The 22,936-nt window shown below is 64.0% G+C and overlaps 1 protein-coding gene across 2 annotated transcripts in view; it reads left to right on the forward strand.

Moving 5' to 3' along the window:
- The window catches only part of COL26A1 (collagen type XXVI alpha 1 chain), a 164,298-nt gene extending 143,229 nt beyond the window's left edge, over positions 1–21,069 (forward strand). For both annotated transcript variants that reach the window (XM_043559775.1, XM_043559776.1), the window contains exons 5-13: positions 6,172–6,328; positions 8,401–8,499; positions 9,117–9,269; positions 11,223–11,306; positions 12,494–12,546; positions 15,956–15,991; positions 17,050–17,097; positions 18,693–18,777; positions 19,517–21,069. In XM_043559775.1, the coding sequence (XP_043415710.1) occupies positions 6,172–6,328; positions 8,401–8,499; positions 9,117–9,269; positions 11,223–11,306; positions 12,494–12,546; positions 15,956–15,991; positions 17,050–17,097; positions 18,693–18,777; positions 19,517–19,680 (879 nt within the window). In that variant the 3' untranslated portion in view covers positions 19,681–21,069. The remainder of the gene's footprint in view (positions 1–6,171; positions 6,329–8,400; positions 8,500–9,116; positions 9,270–11,222; positions 11,307–12,493; positions 12,547–15,955; positions 15,992–17,049; positions 17,098–18,692; positions 18,778–19,516) is intronic.
- Positions 21,070–22,936: the final 1,867 nt, after the last annotated feature.

Here is a 22,936-nt window from a genome sequence, read left to right on the forward strand (position 1 = left end):
ATCCCTCAGTGGAAAAAGGAGGGACCCCATCTCCCCAGAGGCTGCTGCCCCCAGTTCTGGCTCCTCCTCTTCCCGTCTGGCACACGTCTGGGCACAGACAAGCCGATGGGGGAGGAGCTGCCTGGCACCAGCCAGCTCTCGCCCCACCTACGTCGGGGTGGAGCGGGTCACCCCAGAGGCAGAAGGACTGAATAAAGAATGAGTTAATTTAGGGGCGCCTGGGTGGCTCATTCAGTTAAGTGTCTGACTCTCGATTTCGGCTCAGGTCACGGTCTCCCGGTTCGTGGGATCGAGCCCCACGTCGGGCTCTGCACTCAGTGTGGAGCCTGCTTGAGATTCTCTCTCTGCCTCTTTCTCTCTGCCTCTCCCCTGCTTGTGCTCTCCGTCTCTCTGTCTCTCTCTCAAAGTAAATAAATACACTTTTAAAAAGAAAAAAAGAAAGAAAAGAAGAGGAAAAGGTAATTTATTTGGGAGTAGCCCGAGGCAGCTCTGGGGAAGGGAGGACGTGTGAGGCACAGGTGTGGCAACAGGCGGGTTCCCCGGGTGGACACCGGGGGACCCTGTCCATCTGGCCCCTCTGAGAGACAGTGCCTGGGACAGAGTCTGCCAGGGGACGAGGCAGCTGGCGGTGTCTACCATCCCTCCGTGGGAGACGCTTCTGCCGGGCTATCTCCACCGTCACCTCATGTCCCCTGCCTCACCGGCCTGCTGGCATTGTTCCTGTGGCCCGAGAAAGCCCCAGCGGCGAGTCTCGGGTCTCCCGCGCCTGCAGGAAGAAGCCATAGCTGGGGACCGCGGGCCGAGTCCCGACTGGGGACGAGCCCCATTCTCCTGTTTGCCCCAGGGTGGCTGCTGGGGGACGAGGCTGCTGTACCTTCACATATCTGAGGAGCCTCCTGGGGCCTGGGGCTGCCGGGGCGGCCCGGCCCAGGAAGGAGGGTCCCGGTGTAGGAGGCGGGTGTGAGGGCGGCCAGGGTGGGGACAGAGCACTGGGGCGGGCTGAGTGTGGCAGGGCCACAGAGCGGGCCCAAAGGTCGGGCCCCTCCCGGAAGAGCCTGCCTGGCAGGTCTTCCCAGCAGACGCACAAACACACTCGAACACACACAGACACACACACAGCCCTCGCATCACCCTCTGGCCCTGCCTCTTGCCCTGAAAGCCTGGCCGTGGGGTCCCCTGCCCGGCGAGACGGGGCTGCGGGTGACCGTCACCCGGAGTCAGACATGAGTGGGACTGTCACCGGCAGCTGGGTGACTCTCCCCGGGCTCCAGGCAGCCCCCTGGACATGGGGGGACTAGGGGACCTTGTACCCTCCTTGGGGTCAGGGGCTCCATGGGGGTGGGGTGGAGGCCATCAGGGAACAGATGTTGTCACGTGGGCCAGGCCGGGGCTGGGGAAGCCCCGGGAGGGTGGGGGTGCTGGGGAAAACCCCGGGGGGAACGTCTGGCCCCCGAGATTTTAAAAAGAGGAGGGGTCCCCAAGCCAGCGGGCCTGACAGACATTTTCCAGCTCCTGAAGCCTCTGAGTGGTTTGGCAGAGTATTGGCCGACAGCCCGCCCTGACCCCAGCCCGGCACCTCGGGGTGTTACAAGTCACAGCCCTGGGGGCAGAATGGCACAGGGCTAGCCGTCCTCCGCCCAGCTGGCCCTGGCCCTCCCACCGAGAGCAATTGCTCCCTGTCCTCCCGCCCTGACACATCGCTTGGCCACAGCAGCAGGCCGTGAGGGGGCTCCGAGGTGAGGGACGTGACCCCTCTGCAGACCCTGGTGTTGGGGGGGTCGGGCACCTGCCCAGGAATGGCTCTGCCTCACCGGGTCCCTGCTCAGCTCCGGGCCTCTGTCCACTGTCCTGTGAAATGGAAATCGGAGTTGCTGGCCCGCCCACCCCCCACCCACACCGGGTTGTTCTGGGGGAGGGTGTACAGGGGTGAGCTTTGGAGACGAGAGGGGGACGTGGTGGGCATCTGGGGAGTGCGAAGAGGTGGCTGCCTTCTGGATTCCCAGCTCAGGGATGGGCGATTCGGGTCTCAGTGTCTGTGCGTTATCTGGGTCACCTTCTAGCTGGTCACCTGCCTGCTACATGCCTGAGTGTCCCCTGGGGAAACAGAGCCCCTGAGTGGGCTCAGGTCTGAGGGCCCTGAGAGGTGGCGGCCTGGAGAGGGAGGGGATGGAAGCTGGCCGCACTGCCGGGACAGCCCTGCTGAGGCCAGGTGAGCCTGCTGGGCTCAGAGACGACATGGGGCAGGATCGGTGGCTGTGGTCGGGCCGGTGAGAGCCAGGCAGGCGAGGCCCAGATGGGGAGCCAGAAGCCAGACGGCTGGCATAAGAGAGCGGCAACCCAGAGGCCTGGAAACTGTGGCTGCTGCCCCTTCAGACAGGTAGCCTGCTTTGGTGTGTCAGAGGGATGTGCTCAGCTATAAGTAACAGAAACCCAGCCAGTGGCACGTTACTCTTTAAAGACATTTGTTGTTTGTGCAACAAGAAGTCCAGCAGTAGGTGGTCTTGGGATTGGTTTGGTGGCTTAAGAACTCAAGCTCTTCACAGCCTTCCCCTCCACCTCCTTAGCGGATTGGCTTTTGTCCTCATGGTTAGTGCCTCATGGTTACAAAGTGGCTGCTGCAGCTCAAGGCATCGCATCTTCATACCATGTTCAGAGGCAGGATGTAGAGGATAAGGCAAAGCACCCTAACGGGCTCTTCTGTCTCGTCGGCCAGCACCAGGCTGTATGCCTGCCTCCTAGTTGCAAGAGAGTTGGGGAAATAAGTACCTGGCCGATCATGATTCCTCCTCTGGGGCACACCCACAGGTACACAATAGGGGGCTCTCATGTCCGGCAGCCATCAGGTCTGCTCCCTCTTCACTCCCTGCAGGTGCCTGAGGTCCCAGAAGGTCCAGACCTAGGAGCTGATCTGGGACTCCTGCCACCCTCTTTTCCTGGTGGGGTGGAAGGCCAGGAGGAAGAAGTCTCCTGACTTCCTTCTTCTCCTCCCCCTCAGTTTAGACTCCACGGGCTGCGTGGTGTGGGAGGGAGCCCGAGAGGATTCCCCCGTGTGAGGGTCAGAAGCCTCGGAGTTAGCCGGTCCCCGGTGCAGGAGGGCAGCCTCCCGGCCGATCAACCAGGCCACAATGATGTCATCGGAGCCACTGCCCTCCAAGTCTGGCTGCACTCTGGTTTTCTCGGGTCAGGTCTCCATGCCCACTGCTGCCTGCCCTGGTGAGGTCATCCGCCCCGGTGGGATCGGTTTCTCCAGGAGGCCGGCCACGGCCAGGCGTGGGAGGTGCCCAACGAAGAAGTGAGGGGGGCCTTTTGGGAGGGGGCGAGGCTGCAGGTGGCAGGTCCCCTGGGGGTGGGTCCAGAGCCCTGCTGGCGAAGGGGAACACGTAGGCCTGATCCCAGGAGCCCAGGGAGGGTGCCCTCCCAGGAACCCTGGCTGCCCCCAGCCCCCTGTTGCTCCTGAGGACTCCCTGGAAATATGTCCATCTTGGGGTCCCCCAGAGACACTGCAGTTCAGCCCGGCCCCCTGTGTGGTCACCTGCACCCCCCAAACCCACCTTCTCCCGGGTCCCTGTCTGACTGGTGGTGATCCCACAGTCCTGGGAGCCAGGCCGGAATCAGGGGACCCACTCCTGCCTTCACCCGTGCTCCTGCCCCTGGGCTCCCCATCACGTGTCACCGACCCCCAACTCCTCCGCTGCCCCAGAGCCCCCAGCCTCGGCCGTGGCTGGTCAGCTTCCAGCGACACTCAGTGGCTGGGCAGAAACCATCCCACTTCTCTCCCAGGGCGGTGGGGGGGGGGATGGACTTTCACCCCGCCCCCTGGCCGCTGTGTGATAGTAGCCAGCTGCTCCCCTCGTGGGTGCTTCCATGAGGTTCCGCCAAGGCCCAGGCCGTGGCCAAGCTGTGGACAGGTGGACAGGGCACTGCGTGGGACCCTGGGCCCAGCCTACTTGCCGGGTGACCTTGGGCGAGTCACTTGCAGTCTCTGAGCCTTTATTTCCACCTCTCCTGTGATGGGACGTGGTGACCCTTCCTGCCTCCTGGGGCCTTGGAAGGGCTGGAGGGGGAGGGGCCCGGAGACGTAGCCCTGGGGGTTGCCCACTGGCCCAACACAGATGGAGACCCTGAGACCTGGTGCGGGGTGCCACTCTGTTCCCTAGATCCTCAGAAACTGTCACCCAGGCCCAGGGACACTGTGGGACTGGTGGGAGGGAGTGCTCGGGGGCCCCTTTGTCACCCCCCCCCGCCCCCCACCGCACACACACAACACCAGAACCTCAGCCCAGCCCAGGCCTGGCGCCGTGAAGGCCGCTCTTTGTCCCCGGGACCCACCAGCAGCAGGGGCCCAGTGTGCTTGACACGGTCAGTGTCCGCTTTGCTGACGGGAAAACTGAGGGCTGCCGAGGTCACAACACTTGCACAAGCTCACACAGCGGCCGCCTAGTGGGAGAGCCGGATTCAAACCAGCACGATTCAAACCAGCACGTAAGGCAGCAGGGCCTGAGCCCCACCCCCATCGGGAGGCACTTAACCCGTGCAGGGCTCTGGGGACCAGGCTTCCCCCCAGCTGGCCTGCTGGCCCTGCTCCCGCCCGTGGCTGTTGATACAAAGCGATCGTGCAGGGGTGAAGGGAAGGGCTGGCGGGGGTGGCCCGCCACTGGTGGCCCTCTGAGGGCATGGAGGTGGGCGGCTCGGGGCAGGAGGGACCCTGGGGTGGTGCCGGGCAGCTGGAGCAAAGCCGGTGAGGCCCAGGAGGAGCAGGGCAGGCCGAGAAGGGCGCCTCCCTGCGTGGGAAGCGTGGGGCCACTGGCGGTTTCGTTTGGGGGGGGCTCCCCAGAGTTCGCTTTGCCCAAAGTCCTCGTCTCCTACCATGTAGGGAGGCCCCAGGAGGGGATGGGGGCAGGTGGAGAGCCTGGGACCATAGACCCAGGGCTGGAGCCAGGGCTGGGCAGGCCAAGGGGCACGGGGCGGGAGGTGGGGTGGGGTGGGGCGGGGTGGGGCGGGGTGGCGGGTTGGGGAGGCCAGGTGCCCCGGCCCTGGCCCTGCCCGATGTGGGGAGCAGCAGTCGGGGAATCCGTCAGGATGCGGGGTTTGGCTCCCAAGGCTGGAGGCAACAAGAGACACCAGGCTTCCTCTCCTGCAGGCAGATCCGGGAGCAGAGACTCGGGGGCCCGCGGTGGGTGGAGCAGGAAGCCGACTCTGTGGGACAGGCCTGGGACCCCTTCTCTGGGGGTGGGCCTACTCTGGGTCTCAGCACCCGCCCTGCTGCTAGCTCAGATCCCTGATGCGCAGCGCCCCCTGCTGAGCCTTTTGGAGACAGCAGGGACTCGCTGGGGCCTCTGAGGCCTGGCTCCCAGTTCACTTGAATTAGGGAGACAGTGTCGCTGCCCAGGCCCTGGTCTTCGCAGTGTTTGACCCCCACCTCCCTCAAGGGGAGAGAACTGGGCAGCTTTCCACGCTGCCTTTTGTTCTAGAGCCCCTACTAAAAATCGTGCCCCAAGCCAGGACCATTTATATTCTTTTTTTTTTTTCTTGTTATGTTTATTTATTTTTGAGAGAGAGAGAGAGAGAGAGAGACAGAGCATGAGCAGGGGAGGGGCAGAGAGAGAGGGAGACACAGAATCCGAAGTGGGCTCCAGGCTCTGAGCTGTCAGCACAGAGCCCAACGCGGGGCTCGAACTCACGGACCATGAGATCATGACCTGAGCCGAAGTCGGATGCTTAACCAGCTGAGCCGCCCAGGCGCCCCTGTATCCTTTTCTTTCTCATTCTCTTTTTCTTTTTTTCTTCTCTAGTTTCCTCCCTCCTTCCTTCCCTCCCTCCCTCCACAACAGACCTCCATCCGTTGTCTGTGCCCTAAGCCAGGCCGTGTGAGGGACCAGTGCCCTGGGAGGAGCCAGGGAAGGGGTGGGGGGGGGGTGACCCCTGGTCTCTCACCACGGTGACGGCCGCTCCAGAAGCAAGGCGCAGGGAGTCTGAAGGGGTCCCAGTGGCAACCTGCTTGAGCCCCGGGTCCAGGCTCTGGAAATGGGAAGAGGAGGAGGGCAGAGGTGGGAGAATATTCCAGAAGGGGAGCAGCAGTCCCACGAGGGGCATGAAGTCTCCGGGGACACATATCTCGTACACGCGTGTCTCGGGCCTGGCGGGGGTCCTGACCTCTGCCCTTGTCCCCAGGTTCTCCTGCTGCAGGCGGCAGAGCAGCCTGCAGGCCCGGGCAATGACCTGCCGGCCCCCCAGAGCACCCCACCACCCTGGAACGAGGACTTCCTCCCTGACGCCATCCCCCTCGCCCACCCAGGGCCCCGAAGAAGAAGGCCCACGGGCCCCGCCGGTGAGTGAGGCCTGCGGCCAAAGCGGCCTGAGCACGGCCTCCCGGGGCCTCTACCACGAGGTCACACAGTAGGCCCTTTGGATCCAGCACGCTCCCTTGCTCTTTCGACACAGCGAGCGAACTTTTCAAAAGCCGGTGGGGGTTGGGGGGGAGGGGTTCACACGAAAAACAGGATTTCTGGCTTCTCTTAGAAAAATGGAAGATCTGGCCGTGGGGGTTTCAGTCCCTCCTGGAAACAGTTGGTTGCAGCCAGGTCACGGCTGCCTCCGCAGACCCCATGCGAACTGCTGAAGCCCCCATCCTTCCTTGTCTCCGTCGTTCAGTTTGGTACATGTCCTCATGACCTGCCCGCTGCCTCTTTGCACCTGTGCTCAGCCCCGCAGCCCAGCCCCGCAGCCCAGCCCCGGCCTTCTGGAGTTTACCGCCTCCCCCCACCTTCTGGGGCGGGGAGGGGCTCCCGGAACTCTCTGGCCGGGGTGTCGGGGGACATCTGCCGCCGTGTTGTTTGCTCCTTCCCTCCTGTGTTTAAAAATTATTTTTAACATTTATGTTTGAGAGACAGCACAAGTGGGGGAGGGGCAGAGAGCGAGGGAGACGCAGAAGCCCAAGCAGGCTCCGGGCTGTCAGCACAGAGCCCGACACGGGGCTCGAACCCACAGACCGAGATCATGGCCTGAGCCGAGGTCTGACACTGAACCGACTGAGCCACCCAGGCGCCCCTCCTGCCGTGTTTTAAAGTCAGGAGGAACTGTTTTTTCTCTCTGCAGCTTGTATCCACTGGGCTCGGCCCCGGGGGTTGTGGAATAGGGACAGTAAACGTAATAGCGGGCGGTGAGCACTGCTGAATGCCTGTCCCGCGCCACGCACCGTGCTGGGGCTTTACCCTGCGCACGTGGGTGGCTGGCATCTGTCGATGTGGCTGAACTCGGGGGTTTAAGGCCGGTGTCCCTTCTGACTCGTCACTGTCTGTGCCGTGCCAGTTACTAAATATTGTTATATCACCCTAGGCTGCACAGATATCACTTCTCATCACGCCGGTAAGTTGGTGATGCTTGAGGTTACAGAGGAGAAAACCGAGGCTCAGGGAAACGACCCTTGGGGTCACCCCCGTGATCCGGGGCCATTTTGTCTCGATCATTGTTGGCCCGGCTATAGCCCTTTGCAGGTGACACTGTCCCTCCATCCCCTCTCTCCCAGCTGAGGCCCCAGCTTCTTAGCACCGCTGTCCACACTCAGCTCTGAGCTCACACCCTGTCCCCCTCCCCACCTCCTCTGCCCTGTTTTCTGCGTGTGCCTGTCTAGTTGGGACAGGGAGCAGAGCGGGAAGGGCACAGCCCCCAGCAGTGGGAGTGGCCGGTGGCCGGTGCCAGGGAGGCTGTGGGAGGAGGGCTGACGGGTCCCCTGGCTCACCTCTCTAGCTGTCATCCCTTAGGTTTCACACCCAGGCAGCCGCCCATGCCCACCTTCTTGCAGTCCTTCTTCTGGAACTGGGGAGGAGGGGGATTTCCCAGCCCTCAGGGCACCCAGGCCCCACACCCCCTGGGGGGAGCTTGGCAGGTGCTCTGGGTCTCCTGGGCCACACTTTCTCTTCACCAGGCAAAGTGCAGTTCTGAGAAATGGCCGCCAGGTGGGGCACAACCCCTACAAATGGTGACACCTGGGGGAGCCCAGGAATTCTTGAGAGCAGGTGAGGGGGGCGCTTGTGTGCTTTAGGGCTTCCTGGGGCCCCCGTGGAGGCCTCGTTGGGGAGCTCTTTGCCAGGAGCCCAGTTCCCGACCCTGAGCAGGGAGACAGCAGGACCCTTGAGAGAGGGGCAGCCTGGCTCTGGGCCCTTGAGCAAGGGACCACACCTTCCTGAGCCTCAGTTTCCCCACCTGTCAAGTGGGAACAAAAGTAGCTCTTGAGATCACAGGAATGAATAGGTACAAAAATGGTCTATAAACTGTAATGATGGAGAAGGGGGCAGGGCTGACCAGATGGCCCAGGTGGTCAGGCCTGAAGTCCCCTGCCCCCCCAGCCTCATGGCGGCTCGGCCCACAGTGTCCTCAGGGCTTACCTCATTCTCTCCTCAGGGCCCCCGGGGCAGACGGGACCGCCAGGGCCTGCAGGTCCCCCAGGCTCCAAAGGTGACCGGGGCCAGGCAGGAGAGAAGGGCCCAGCAGGGCCTCCCGGTAAGAACACCCCGCACCCCAGATCTGACTTTGTCTGCTGGAAAGGGTCTGGGGTTTCTCCCCTATCTGAGCAGGTGAGGCCTCCCACGACCCCCGATCTCGCTGGGGTTAATGAGTGCCGTCTTGGGGGGGCTCCAGGCTCACTTCCTCCCACCAGCACCCCCACTGCCACCCTATCCCAAAGACTTTAGGTTTGGTCTGACCCTGGGCTGCAGGAAGGACGGAAGGCTCCAGGCGCTGGGGGTGCAGGTGTGTGGGTGGGGCAGCTGGGGCCTGGGGACTGTGCTCAGTCATTTAAACAACACCTCCAGAGAGCCTCCCAGCTCCTCCTGGGTCCTGCAGGGAAGGCACAGGTCCTGTGCTAGCCCAGGCTGGCTGCCACCCTCAGTGCCCCGACCCCAGAGCTGAGGTCCCAGGAGGGGGCGACCCTGCCTCCCTCGCCTCCCTTCCTGCCCTGGTGTTCCCTGTGCACTAGGCCTGAAGGGAAAGCCGGTTCACTCACATCCCAGGACAGCCCTCCGGGGACGCTGGTCTGGAGGCCACCACCGGCCTGGGTCCCGTCTGCAGTGTCAGCTGCCAGGCCCAGCCCTCACGTGACTCCTCTTCTCCCGCTGCAGGCCTCTTGGGGCCGCCAGGACCCCGCGGGCTTCCTGGAGAGATGGGGCGCCCGGGCCCCCCTGGCCCCCCCGGCCCAGCAGGCAGTCCAGGCTTCCCTCCAAACGGCCCCCAGGGTGTCCTCTACTCCCTGCAGTCGCCGACAGACAAGGACGGTGAGTGCCACTGAGGGGCGGGCCCCGGGGACGCAGACCCTCAGTGAGCAGGGCCCCGGCTCTGGAGCCAGGCTCTGCCGGGTGGGGCGGAAGGGCCTCTGGGGGGGCCGATGCGGGTCCCCCAACCCAGCTCTTGGCCCCAGCCTGGCCTGTCCCTGCTCTGGTGCTCAGCTGCTGCCCCTGGGGTCCTGACGCCCCCCGAGTCTCTGTTGTCTGCCCTGGCCTCAGTTTCCCCATTTGGTGAGAGCAGCGCCCCCGAGGTCACGGCTGCTGCGTCTCCTGGAAAATCGTCTCACCGTATGCAGGCCATGTGACAAGTATTGGTTGAGCACCTACTATGTGTCCTGCGCACTCACTGGGGATGCAGCAGTGAACAAAACAGTCTCCTGCCCCCAGGGGGCACAGTCTGCTGTTTCTGAACCCGGAAACCTCCGCCTACCTATGGGAAGGGTGGGGTCAGGGAGGCCCGGAGAGTGGGGTGAGGGCGTCACAGGGGTATCTTTCGGTTAAATGCCCTGAGAAACCTGGGGAGGGTTTTAAGAAGCTAGTGACAGTGTTAAGTGACATCCTGGGCGCGATGGGGGATGGGGACCTCTTGTCTTGGTCAGAGAAACCCAAGCCCCCTCTGGCTGGTGCTCCTGTCCCCCGTCAGGCAGCGCAGCCCTTAACCTGAGCTTTATTATTATTTTTTTAGATTTTTTAAAATGTTTATTCATTTTTGAGAGGGGGGGAGAGAGAGAGAGAGAGAGAGAGAACGAGCGGTGAAAGGGGAGAGAGAGAGGGAGACAGAATCTGAAGCAGGCTCTCGGCTATGAGCTGTCAGCACAGAGTCTGATGTGGGGCTCGAACCTATGAACCGCGAGATCAAGACCTGAGCTGAAGTTGGACGCTTAACCGAATGAACCACCCAGGTGCCCCTAACCTGAGCGTTAAAACCTAGGCCTGAATCCCACTGTCCCTGTCGGAGCCTCACTTTCCCCACCTGTAGAGTAGGGGGTGGGTATTAGTCCCCGTTGGAGTTGCTCTGGTGGGAGGAAGCGACTCAGCCTTGCAGAATGGGGGTCCTGGGCTGCACTCAGTGGGTGCAGGGGCCCAGCCAGGCGAGAACAGAACCTTCTGGAGCAAGTGGGAACTCACTGAAGACTCAGGGAGGGGGCCGGTGCCACCTGTGCGGTGCTCTGGGGGGCTCAAGGCTCAGCGCCCACCCCTGAGCCACATGGAGCCATCCCAAGGCTCCCGCCTGCCCTGGTCTGGGCCAGACGCCTCGGGCACTGCCTTCCTGACACCTCCAGTGATCAGAGCCCTCCTCAGATGGGACCTTCTTTACCTGCGGCCCTGGAGTCCCTGAGTATGAATTTGGGGAAGACTGGGGAAGCCCCAGCGGGCCCCGCCCATCGCCTTGAACCAGTGGGAGGGTGGTCCAGGCTTCCGGGTGTGGAGGGAAGGGCAGAGGTGGGGCAGGGCAAAGGCACATGGGGCTTGACCTGTTTGTCAGAACTGGGCCGTGAACAGACCTCACCGCTGCCCCAGGCTGAGTGATGGGCCTTGTAGAGGCAGCCCGGCTCTTGCAGCTCAGAGGGCTGGGCCCGGAGGGCTTCTTGGAGGAGGCCCCGCAGGAGTGAGCCAGTCAGGTGCATCAGAACGGGCCTGTGGAATGGAGTGGGGAGGAGAGGGCTGGCCTGGAGCCTGGGGAGGTGAGTAGGGCAGGGCCAGACTCTGAAGGGCCTGGAATGCTCGGGAAGGAGTTTGTGTGTTATATGAAGCCCCACCGGGCTTTCCCTGCCCTTTGACCTGGCCTCCGTGGGAGTCTGAGCGTCTGCTCACCAGGGCTGCTGTGAGGCCCGGTGGGGTGGGGGCGCCTGTCCTCCTGGCGGGGGGGGGTGCTCAGGTCCAGCACCCCAGCCCTGCCGGCCCTGCCCCACCGTGTCACGGGCCCCTCTGCTCTGCCCACAGATGGACACTCACAGCTGGCCTCTGCTGCTGTGGACACCGTGCTGGCCGGCGTCCCAGGGCCCCGGGGCCCCCCTGGCCCTCCAGGTAAGCGCAGAGGGCGACAGCCTGGCCGGGATTGCCCCCCGCCACCCCTGCCTCTGGGCCTGTCCTGGGCCAGGGGCTCTCGTAGGGCCGGTCGGGGGCCCGTGGCCTTGGCAGGGTGCTGGGGATACGGGTGTGTCCACAACTCACCGTGTGGCCTGAGGTGAGTCCCCTTGCTCACCCCTTGGGGTGAGAACCCCAAATGTTTCTGCCAGGTGCCCACGTGAAGCAGCTCAGGGCTGCCCCCATGTGGGCCTGAGTGGGGGTTGCACCGGGGTTCATGGAGGCCCAGGCCCAGGGGGAGGCAGGGCGTGAGCTCAGGGGTGGTCCAGGAGCTGGCAGGGCAGGTGCCCGGAGAGGCAGGAAGCTCTGGGCCTGGTGGCAGAGACCAGGGGCCGGGGGGGGGGGGGCGGGGAGGGGACAGCCCTGGGGCTCTAAGGGCTGGATCCTCTCCTTCCAGGGACCCTCACTGGTGGGGAGGGAAGGGGCGTGTGGGGCAGGGGCCAGCCCTGCTTGTCCAGCTGTGTGGGTGCCTCATTCCCCACCAGTCATTCACACTTTCATGTACTGACCGAGCACTCCCTGCGCGTGGCACAGACATGCGTATCGACCGTGGCCATGGGTGGCGGCTGGTTCCCTGTCGGGGACTGGTCTGGAGGAGGGGTGGGCGTGGGTAGTGCCGGAGGGCTTCCTGGAGGAGGTGATGCTCATCCTGAGACAAGAGGAAAGAATTTGCCAGGCTGTGGTGGGGATGGAGAAGCTCCAGGAGGAAGGAACAGCATCTGCAAAGGCGCAGAAGCAGAGGAGCTTTTCAGGAGAGGATTTGGGCGGGAAGGGGGGAGGGGGCCGGGCTGAGGACCTCAGGAGCCCCGAGAGGGACCTACCTGGAAGTTGGCTCTGGGTGGCCACACGGAGAGTGGATGGTCGGGATGCTGTTGCAGTAACTCAGGCAAGAAGGATGGCCTCGGAGGGGTAGGGTCCGAGGCCCGGAGGAGGGGCAGACCTGGGAGACATTCGCCAGGAGACTGGCTGGCTGGGGAAGGGCCGGGGGGCGACCCGTGGATGAGGCCCTGAGGGAAGAGCCGGTTGCAACGTAGGGGCTGCAGGGAGAGGGCGGTGGAGGTGGGCTTTCCGCGCTGAGGGTGGGCAGGGGACTGGCCCCAGGTGACCGTGTGTGACTCTGCCCACAGGTCCTCCTGGCCCACACGGTCCCCCAGGACCGCCGGGTGTACCTGGATCCCAGGTAAGGACTTCCCTCATTTCTGGCAGGGGCTGGGGCAGGGTGGGGGGTGCTCCCCAGGAAAGAGGAGCCAGGCCCCTCCACAGCAGGGTCCAGGCAGGACCCAGGGGAAGGTGGGTGTGACCCTGGTCATCTCAGCCGCTGCTGTCCTTTGCTGTCTGCTCCCCCATGCCCGGGAGATGTTGGCGTCCTTCCCGTCGCTCTGACTGAGACCCAGAGAGACCAGGTGCCTCCTGAGGACATATGGGATCACAGAACGTCCACCCCAGCCTGTCACCCTCCTCCCCGAGAGCCCCCTGTGTGTGAGAGGGCGCCCCGAAGCCTGGCGAGGTGGCCCCAAACCCCAGCTTGCTCCGCCTCTCCAGCTGTGTGACCTCGGGTGGAGAGGCGGCCTCTCTGAGCTCCGGCTGCCTTGGCTGCTAAGACAGGGGTACAGGGCTTCCCTTGTGGGTTGTTAGAGGGAGCAAGGAGAAACAGAATGCTGGGATGGGGTGTGTTTTGCGCCTCAGAGGCCCAGGGCCTGGGAAGAAATCACACCAGGGAGGGGCAGCCCGGAGGCAGAAAGGGGTGGAGCTTCCAGCGCCCCACCCCTCTCCCTGCCCAGAGCCTGTCCAGACCTAGGGCCCTGCCGGCTCCGGCTCCAGGAGCTCAGGCTGTGCTTAGCAGGTGGCTGGAGGTGGCCCCTCTACTGCCAGGGGCGGGAGTCTGGGCCTTGGCCCTGTGAGTGCTGGGACCTTGGGAGTCCACCCCTTTAGATGCTAGAAGAACATTCCCGAAACACTCGGGGCGCCAGCCCCCCAAGCTGAGGATACAGCCGCTCAGGGGGCCACAGGGCAGCCCCGTAGAGCTTACATTCTAGACGCCAAAGAACCAGTGTCCCGTGACTGCTAATCTGCTCCCTGTTGTCCCCACTGTGTGTTTTTACACCGGGAGACACAGCATCGGGGAGGGGCAGGTGGGCACAATGTCTGCAGGGAGAGGGGGACAGGGGCACCCTCAGAGAGGAGGGGTGGGGGTGGGCCACAGAGCCCGACAGTGACGGGGGCAGGAGTGTGGTGAGGGACCGAGATGCCCAGGGAAGTGTGGGAGGTGGCAGGGGTAGAATTCTGTGCGGTCACACGCCTCGTGCTGCCCCAGCCTGCGGCGACAGGGGAAGTCAGGGGCCCCTTCCCAGCTACCTGTGCCACCTGCGTTCAGATTCGCCATCGTTCCGTCCCAGAGGGGGTGGAGAAGTGGAGGCTCAGAGAGGTTCAGTGGCTTGCCCAGAGTCACACAGCAGGGGAACGGCAGGGTGGGGCCCCTCTCAGGCTTTCCCCGGCTGCCTCCAGCCCTCACCGAGAATGTGCTGGGTGCTTTGGGATAGCCTTAATCCTGCGAGGCGGTCTGTTTTCAGGGTCTTCAGGCCCTTACGGTAGTACCACTTGGGGGACTGTGCAGACCTTGTCCTTGTGGGGACCCGGGCTCCCAAGATTCCAAGGAGATTTAGAGGGGCCTAGTCAAAGCTGTTCCTCCTACCGACCACCCCCCCGCCCCGCCCAAGAGGGTGTGTGACCTGGCATCGACGTGGAGGGTGCAGTGTCTTGACCCCTTCCCTCTTTGCTGTGGTCCTTCCGTAAGGCTGGGGGTCCCGTGGCCAGGACTGGGATGCCCAAGGGCACCAGGCAGTGCCCAGCCTGTCCCTGGTTCCCCAGGGGCCCATTGGACAGGCCCTGAAGAGCCCCTTCCATGACCTTCTGCCAGGGCCCACCCAGGCCCCCACACTGCAGGGGTGGAGCTAGGTTCCAAGGTTAGCCCAGATACGGACAGTGTCCGAATAACCACCAGCCCCCTCTGCTCACCATGGAAGGACCAGACAGGATCTTCCCCGTGGACGGCGGGACCAGCCTGGTGACCCGGCCACTGTCTGTCTCCATCCCTTGCCAAAGAGCCGAGGCCTCTGAGGCTGGGGTGAGGGGATGTCCCCTAGACATGGGTCAGAGAGGAGTGGGAAGGGACCACGGCAGAGGACGAGGTGGCCCCTACTTTTCTCCTCTGAGCAGGACAGAGAGACCTGGGTTTGAAGCCCCGCTCTCCCAGTTTCCAGCCGGGTGACCCTGAGCAAGCCACTGGCCCCCACCTCCCCCACCCTGTGAAATGAGGAATCCCTCTTGGGTGGGCTCGTTGTGAGACATAAAGGGGACAATGGAGGAAAAGCCCCAGGCTCTCAGGAGACCCTTAATAAATGTTCTTCGTTAACCAAATATCTCTTGGGGTCTCTGCTGCGTCAGATACTGTGCTGGGGACGAGAGCAGGGACATCGGGAGCCCTGCGGTAGCTGATGGTACAACAGGGGAGGCAGACAAGGACAAGTAAGGACATAAGTGTCAGGAAAGGAGGAAATGAGGCGATGTGACAGAGTGAAAGGGCCCAGGCAAGCGAGGCATGACAGACCTGCAGAGGTGACACTTCAGCTGAGACCTAAGGGATCAGAACTAGCAGCCGTGCAAAGATGCCAAGAAAAGGGTGCTCCCATTAGCCAGAAGAGCAAGTGCAAAGGCCCAGGGGCAGGGAAGAGCCCAGGGCTGACTGAGGAGAGTGAGGTGTGAGGTGAGGTGGGTCAGGGGATGTGGGTTTGGGTCACAGGGGAAGGGGCTCTGAGTCTCAGGGAGGGAGAGCCTGTGACCTGATTCACACCTTTAAGAGGCCCCTGCAGCTGTGACTGTGGTGGGGGAATGGAGGACGGGGACACAGTGGAGCAGGGAGACCCGGGAGGAGACCCCGGAAGCCCTCGGGGGAGACGAGAAGGTGACGTGTGTTAAGTGGTGGCCCCTGAAGCGGCAAACGGAATGGACGTGTTCAGAAAGTGATGTGACAGGTCTGGCTGGTGGAACAGATTTGGCAGGAGAGGGAAAGGAAGGTTACCTCCCAGGCGTGTCGGGGAGCAGCTGGGAGGACCGGGGAGCCACCTTGCAAGGAGGTGTCCGCAGGGTGGGGTGGGTATGGGAGGAGCCAGGGTTCTGTCTGGGGGAGGTGGATGGGTACCCCGTGGGTCTGGGCTCCGGGGAGCCTTCGGGCCGGACATCGGCACGGACAGGAGTCCCCCGGCGGGACCCTCGTGATTGGTGTTGCTGGCACTCACCTCTGGGGACCCCTCTCTCTGCATGCGGGGGACTGGGGCTTGGCCATCCGTGCCAAGGGGCTTGGCTCCGTGTGGATAACCGCACACGCATGGCCCACTTTTCAGCAGAGAAGACCAAGCCTCATGGAGGAACCCGGGGAGGGTGACCCAGGTGGGGCCTTCCTGTCCCCTCCGTGCCATCCTCCTTCCGTCCTTCCAGATCCTGAGCCTGGTGCAGGGAGGATCAGGAGAGGACGGGGGGGGGGGGGGGGGGTGGCAAGCAAGGCCTAATCTGCTTTGTCTGACTTTCTGCAGGGCCTGGCCGGAGAGCGGGGCATGATGGGACCGGCTGTAAGTGAGGAGCTGAGCCCATGGGTCGTGCCCAGGGCGGTGGGCCCCAGGGTGGCCCCCGGGGTGCCGGGTGGGCAGAGGTCTGTCCCAGGAGCCTCGCCTGAGCTCAGCCCCGCAGCGACCCCAGACATGGCCCGATCATACCCCGTCCAGAGAAGGGGCAGCCTACGTGTGGTCCCCACTGCCCGAGTTGGGAAGGGGTGCCCTTAGGAGGTGGGGAGCCCCTCACTGGGATGAGGGTCCTCAGATCTCTCCCGAGGCTCCCAGAGCCCTGAGTTGACAATGCTGTGTGACCTGCAGAGTCCCCTCCCTCCTCTGAACCTGCCAAGAGTAGAGGCTCAGACAGCTGGCCTCTGATTTTCCTTCTTGGAAACAAGAATTTCTGAGTCTCAACTCCTGCCTGCAGGGCCAAGGAGGCGGGCACCTCCTTTGCCCCCAAATCTAAAGTTAGGGGCGTGCGGCCAGGGAGGAGGGACGGATCTGTGCTGAGCACCTACGATGTGCTGGCCGCAGGGGAGGCGCTCTTCAGAAATAGTGAGTTTAAGCTGCATTGCAGCCCAGCGAGGCGGGACTTTATTTGCCCCATTTTTGAGAACTGGCAGCTAAGACTCAGAGAGGTTAAGTAATTTGCCCAAAGTCACACAGCGAGGCAATGATGGAGCCAAGATTGAAACCCAGGAGCGTTAGCCTCGAAGCCATGCCTCCTCCTGGCTTCTGTCTGGTAGACGCTGCTGAGCCCCGTCATGGGGCTTCTGGTGCCAGGCGCCAGTCAGAGCTCATTACCGCTTTGGTTTATTGAATTCTCCTAATACTCCTGGGAGGTAGGCAGTATTATTACCCCATTTCAGAGATGAGAATGCTGAGGCACAGAGAAGCAAAGTAACGTGCTCCAGGTCATGTAGGATACCACGTGGGTGTTCATGTGAGGACGGTGTCACTGGCCTGGATTCAGAGGCGGAAGCAGAGAGAGGCGGGGACTCGATCCCCGGAAGAGCTGAGAGGGGAGGGAGGCGCCCCGGTGCCCCTCACCGGCTTTGGACAACTTGACTTTCTCCTAGGGCGAGCCCGGCGGGAAGGGACAAGAAGAGGAGAAGGCGGCTGCAGAGGTAACAGTCCTGTCGGCCGCGTTCCCCGCCTGCCCCCTCGGCCGTGTCGCAGCGGGACGGCCGGTGCCCAGCAGATCTGCACTGACACCCGTGAGCTCACAGGGTGCTGGGCCACAGGGTGAACGGGGTCCCGGCCCTGCGGAGGAGACAGATGAGGGAAGTGATGATTGCAGCATCGTGTGGCGATTCTGCAGTGGGGGTCGCACGGATGGAGTGACTGGCCCGCAGCCGGAGGACGGTGGGGAGGACCCTGCAGAAGAGAGCCCCCCGTTAAAGGAGGCTGCAGGCTGTGGAGTCCCTGTCCGGGGACGGAAGTCCCCGCATGCTGCGCCTGGTGCACAGAGGTGCCCACAGGGTCACGGCGCTGGGGGACTGATGATGGCACCCGGCGGGGCCCAGGGTGAGATGGCGGGAGGGGACAGAGATGGAGCCCAGGCATGGCCGGGGGGACCCACTACCTTCTGGGAGCAGGAGGGATGCCGGAGACCGGCGTGACGGATAAAGGGGGTGAGGGCAGTGGGGCCAGCAGGGGAGACCTCGCACGGGGAGAGTCCAAACGCCCCGCGAGTGTCAGAGCTCAGCAGGGAGGTGGGGGGAGGCTGGGGACCTTTGGGAGGCCCTTGCAGGACTGGAGAAGCGGGTAGAGGCTGCAGGCAGAACAGCTTCGGAGGGCACAGGAGGAGGCAGGAGGAAGAGGTGGGCACCAAGGCACGGGCACCGATTCACGGGTCGCTTGTGTGGGGGACGGAGACGATACTTAGGCCTCCACCCCTTTGCATTTCATAGGCCTGCATCCCGTGGCCCAGGGACACGGGGCTTAGCAGGAGCCCTGGACCCTCTGCTCCTCACCGGGGACCCCGGTCCCAGACACTGCCCACTCTGTGGCTTCCCCTGGCCTTTGGTCCCCTGGAGGGAAGGCCTCTCTCCTGTAGGATACTTTTTGGTCCTTTTTGTTTTGTTCTAAGCGAGGCTGCTGTGCATGTCATGACAGCTGTCACGTTAGGCCACCAAAAGGCACCCGTTCTGGGGGCCGACTTCAGGGCGGGGCCCCACCTCCTCACCATCACTTTCCGTTTCAAAGCGGCTTTGACACCTGTCTTCTCCATAAATCAGTTCATTCGTGCGTCTCGGCGCACAGGGCCCTCCGCCCACGTGTAGGCCGGGCCTCACGCACTCCTGCCAACGCTCCAGAAGCCTTCGCCTTTTCTTGCCGGGGGGGTCACCCCTGGAGAGCTCTCGGGTGGACGGTGCCAGCAAGGGGACCGGCAAAACACCCCCACCTGTGCTGGGTGCTCTGTCCCCGGCAGGGTATTTTCTGGGAGGAAGGGCACGCCGGGGAAGCGGCCGGGCGGCCACGGGAGCCGGAAGAACCGAGGCTCGAGGGGCCAGGTCCGGTGTTAAGCCCCAGGCTGTGTGGCCACAGGACGCCTGTTACTCTCTTTGTGCCTCGGATTCCTTGTCCGCAAAACATCCACCCTGTGATGGCTGTCAAGGAGGCGGGAGCAGGGAGGACGGGGAGGACATGGACGCGGAAGCCGCATGGCCCCGGCCGCGTCCCTGTGGCCAGCCCTGACCCCGTGCTTCCTCCCCGCCAGAGTGAGGGGGTGCAGCAGCTGCGGGAGGCCCTGAAGATCCTGGCAGAGAGGGTCCTCATCCTGGAGCACATGATCGGGATCCACGGTGAGTTGTGACCAGGGCCTGGGGCCGGCCGGCCCCACAGCTGGCCCCAGAGTTGGGAGTCCCCTCCGCTCCCGCCTCCCCGCTCCCTGCCGCCCTGTGGCAGCTGCGACCGTCTCTGGTCTCCGATGACACCTCCGCCTGGCTGCCAGATGGTCTTCCCCCAACCCCAGTCAGACCCTGCGCCTCCCCTTGCTCAAGGACCCTCCGTGGCTCCCTGTGGCCCATGATCGGTGTCCAGGCACGTCAAGCCCAAGCCCCTCCCCAGTACGGCCTGGTGCCCAGTGGCACAGAGCCACCACCCAGTCGTCCCCAGAACCCCCGCCCCCAACCTCTGTTTTTGCTCAGGCCGGTCCCTCTGCCGGCTGACTGCCAGCTCCCATGGGGGACCTGCTCTAGGGTCCCTTCCTCTGTGAAGGCACCCTCCTCTTGCCTCACGGTGCTCCGTAGGGCCTGCTACTCCCTCACGGCGTGGGGTTTCCACGTCTCTCCCTGGCACGCTGGGAGGCCCTTGCGACAGGAGGGTGGTGACAGGGAGGGGCCTGGAGCCCAGCCCTGCTCAGCACTTGTTACCGAGTGAGCGGGCGACTGAATGGGGAGGGGGGCGCACGTGAGGGGACGCCCTGCTGCTGCTGCGTTGCCCTGTCCTCGCCGGGCACGTGGCTTCCCTGGTGCCAGCAGCAAAGTGCCTTCGAGTGCTCCCAAGACCCTGTGTGAGCCCGTGCACCTGCCGTCCTTCCAGATCCCCTGGCCTCCCCCGAGGGGGGCTCCGGCCAAGATGCTGCCCTGAGAGCCAGCCTCAAGATGAAGCGTGGGGGCTCCCCGCCCGCCGACGGTCCCCTCGCCGCCCTGCTCGGCCCCGACCCTGGGCAGAGGAGCGCTGGCCAGGCCAGCGGCGGGAAGTAAGAGGCCAGCTCTCCAGGACAAGCCCCGCCAGAGACCCAGCTCTGAGCCCTGCGTGGCCACCGGCTTCTGAAGACACCACGTGGTGGGACTGGGCTCCAGGCACCGAGGATCCTGAGGGACGCTGGCTCCCGGGGCCTGGGGGCCTTGGGGACAGATGGCAACTGCAGAGGCAGGGTCCAGAGGGCCCCGGCACCCTTGGCGGGGCCCTTTCCTGGTCCCTGCCCTCCCCCGCCCTCACTTTCTGCAGGAGACGGGCGCTGGGTGGGCTGGGCGGGGCACGAGAATAATCATAATACTCATCATTCACTGAGTCTGGGCCTGTCCGAGGGGCTTTCCCTACATTGTCTCATTTAACCCTTAGGAGGCAGGCTTGCTACCCCACTTTCCACGGGAGGACGGAGGCTCGGCCAGTGTAAATAACGTGCCAAGGCCACGGGACCAGGGACAGCCAGGGCAGGATTTGAACCCAGGCCTCTCGGTTCCTTAACTCGGGACCCCGCCAGCTTCCTGTCTTCACAGAGAAACTCAGGGCAGGCGTGGGGCTGTGGGGAGGCTGGCCCAGCCCGCAGGGAAGGCAGGCAGGGTCCCGGGCCTCCTTCCTCAGCCTCCCCGTCCCTGGGCTTGGGGTCTGCTCCAGGGTCTGGCGGCGGCTGCTCTCAGAGGCCAGGGAGACCCTGAATAAGCCCGTGACGCTCACACGGACTTGGGGACAGTGAGAGAGGGGCACTGGGGGTGCAGGGGCCTTCAAACCAAACTGGCAGTCGCCCACCGCTGCCTCCCAGTCTCTCTGAGCCCACCCAGTCCAGCCCCCGAGCCGAGAGGAGGCAGTATTTCCCGGGAACGTGCACCTGAGGAGGCCGTCACTTGCAGCCCTGCCCTCTCTGGGAACCTGTAGGGTTGGCCATTTCCAGATCGCACAGCAAGTCTAACGACCCTTTGACAATCTAGAGGAAGGACAGCTGAGTCCCAGGCCCCATCAGGAGAGACACTGCCTGCTGAGGGCTGTGGGCCCGGGGAAGGGAACTCAGTAGGTGGCCGGGGCCCGGGACCCCAGAGCAGCTCAGACCGCAGCCCTTAAGGCCTCTCGGGCCCTGGGTCCCCTGTGACCTGGACCAGCCCTGCTTCTCCTCTCTTGCCGGGCCGAGACCCAAAGATCGTGGTGCCACCCCAGGGCCTGTGTCCCCTCAGGGCAGGAGCCATCTGTCCCCAGCGTCCTTGGTGCTCCCGGGAGGTTGTAGCCTGGTCCCACAGGCCCCGGTAACCTCTTCTTGCCCTCAAGGTCCCGATGGCCCCTTGTGAGGCAGAACTGGCCTGGGGGCCCAGGTGTGGCAGTCAGAGGCAGCGGGCAGTCTGGACCGCTGTGACAATAAAGGTGCTCTCCCCACTGGGGGTCTGGTGTCCTGTGGTGGCAGCTGGGCGAGGCCTGGTGAGCCGGGCCACGGTGGCGCAGGCCGTCCCCGGAAGATGCGTATGTCGTGACCCTGTGGCTGGATGTGGGGACAGGCGACTCCTGGCCCGTGCCACGCACACGCGGCTGTGGGGCCGCAGCGGCACAACGGGGGGTCTTCGGGGGCCAACGGGAGGGGGCTACACAGGAAAGGGACCCGGCAGGCAGGCGCACGGCACCCGCAGAGGCCGGGAGGGGCGAAGGAGGGCGGCTCGTCGCTGACCCCTTGTGCACCCACATCTTGTGCACAGAGCATATGCGCGGGTGCAGGAAGCCTGGCCGGGCAGAGGCGTGAGCGCTTCCCCTGCAGGGCTGAGCCCCTTTTCTTCCTCCAGGCCACCCTCCCAGCTCACTGAAGCCCCCCACCTTGCCCTGAGCAACCCCTTTTGCTGGGTGAAGCCTCATCTGGGGACCAGTGCGCCCCCTGGGGTGACCACGGGACTGAATGCCCTCTACCCCCTGGTGAGACAGACCAGAGGGCAGCTCCCTCTCCCAGACCAGGGGTGGAGACGGGGCTCGGAGGGAGACTATCCACCTGGCCCGGGCCACCAACATGTGCGGCCCCCCCGGCCCTCAGCTCAGGGTCTCTGTGGGCCTCTCCCTCTGAGGGTCTCAAGGACAGACCACTTCCCCGCTGACCCCGGCATTCTTAGACCAGGGGGCTGCCCCATTTGAGGGTGTGGACTGAGCACGGGCCCGCAGGGTGGATCTCCACACGTGCACAGGTGGGGGTTCACAGGGCTGGGGACTGGCTCTCCCCGGGCCCTCACGTTCCAAGCCCCGAGTGGCCTTCCCTTCCCAGTCTTTGTAAAGGAGGAGACTTAACATATAAGTTTTAAATAATTAGATTCATGGGATGCCTTCATGGGTACCCTGGCCCTGGGTGGTGCAACTGTCTGGGGCAGGCCTTGGGGGGACTAGCAGAGTCTGGAGTGAGCCCCCAACATAGAGCAAGTTTGGAGGCATGGTACTTCCAGGCCGCAGGGAGTGGGAGGGAGTGTGGGAGGGAACCAGCTTCCGGTGGGGGGTCCCCAGCAGCAGGGTGGACAGGCCAAGGCTGTGTGTCAGACGGGGCGAAGGCGGCGAGTGCGGACCCCAGAGGAGGTCCCAGTCCCCGAGGGCCAGGGCTGTGAGACAGGGTCTCCCCGGCGAGGTGCTCACGAGCTGGTCCCTCGTAAGGATGCGGCCAGGCACCGCGCTTAACATGTGGCTTATATCCATCCCCTCCCTGCGCTTCGCGGCCGCCTTCCCTGCTTTGTGGAGGGTCCGTGCAGCCCCAGAGAGGTTGAGGGGCTCGCCCAAGGTCACACAGCCAGCTGGTGGTGAGGCTGGGTTTCCACACAGATCTGAGACTCGGGGAAGCCGTGCTCTTGGCCGCTGTGGTTCTGGAAGGAAGAGCCAAGGGCACGAGAACCAGGAGACTGTCAGGTGCGAGCAAAGGCTGACGAGCGGCACAGATTCGGTGGTGGACAGAAGGAATGCCCACAGCGGACTGGCGCGGCTGCAAGGTGCCAGATCTTGGAGAACATCGAATGTTCGAGGGGTAGGAAGCTGACCCGCGGCAGGGACTGGCTGCCACGGCGGGTTCTCACGGTCAGTCTGGCCTCTTCCCTCCATCTGGCCCGTAGAATCATCTTCCTGAAAGGCAAGTCCGCCTGCGCTGCCCCCCGTGAATCTGCAGGGGCTGCCCCGTTCCTGGCCCTGAGCCGGGGCTCTGCAGCCTGGCCCTGTCCTTGGTGACCCGTCCTCGGGGTCCCGTCCTCCTGGAACTAGCGTCTCTCGTCGGCCCGTGGGTGCTGGCTCCCCAGC

This window comes from Prionailurus bengalensis, chromosome E3 (genome assembly GCF_016509475.1).
Source record: "Prionailurus bengalensis isolate Pbe53 chromosome E3, Fcat_Pben_1.1_paternal_pri, whole genome shotgun sequence".
Classification (NCBI taxonomy): domain Eukaryota; kingdom Metazoa; phylum Chordata; class Mammalia; order Carnivora; family Felidae; genus Prionailurus; species Prionailurus bengalensis.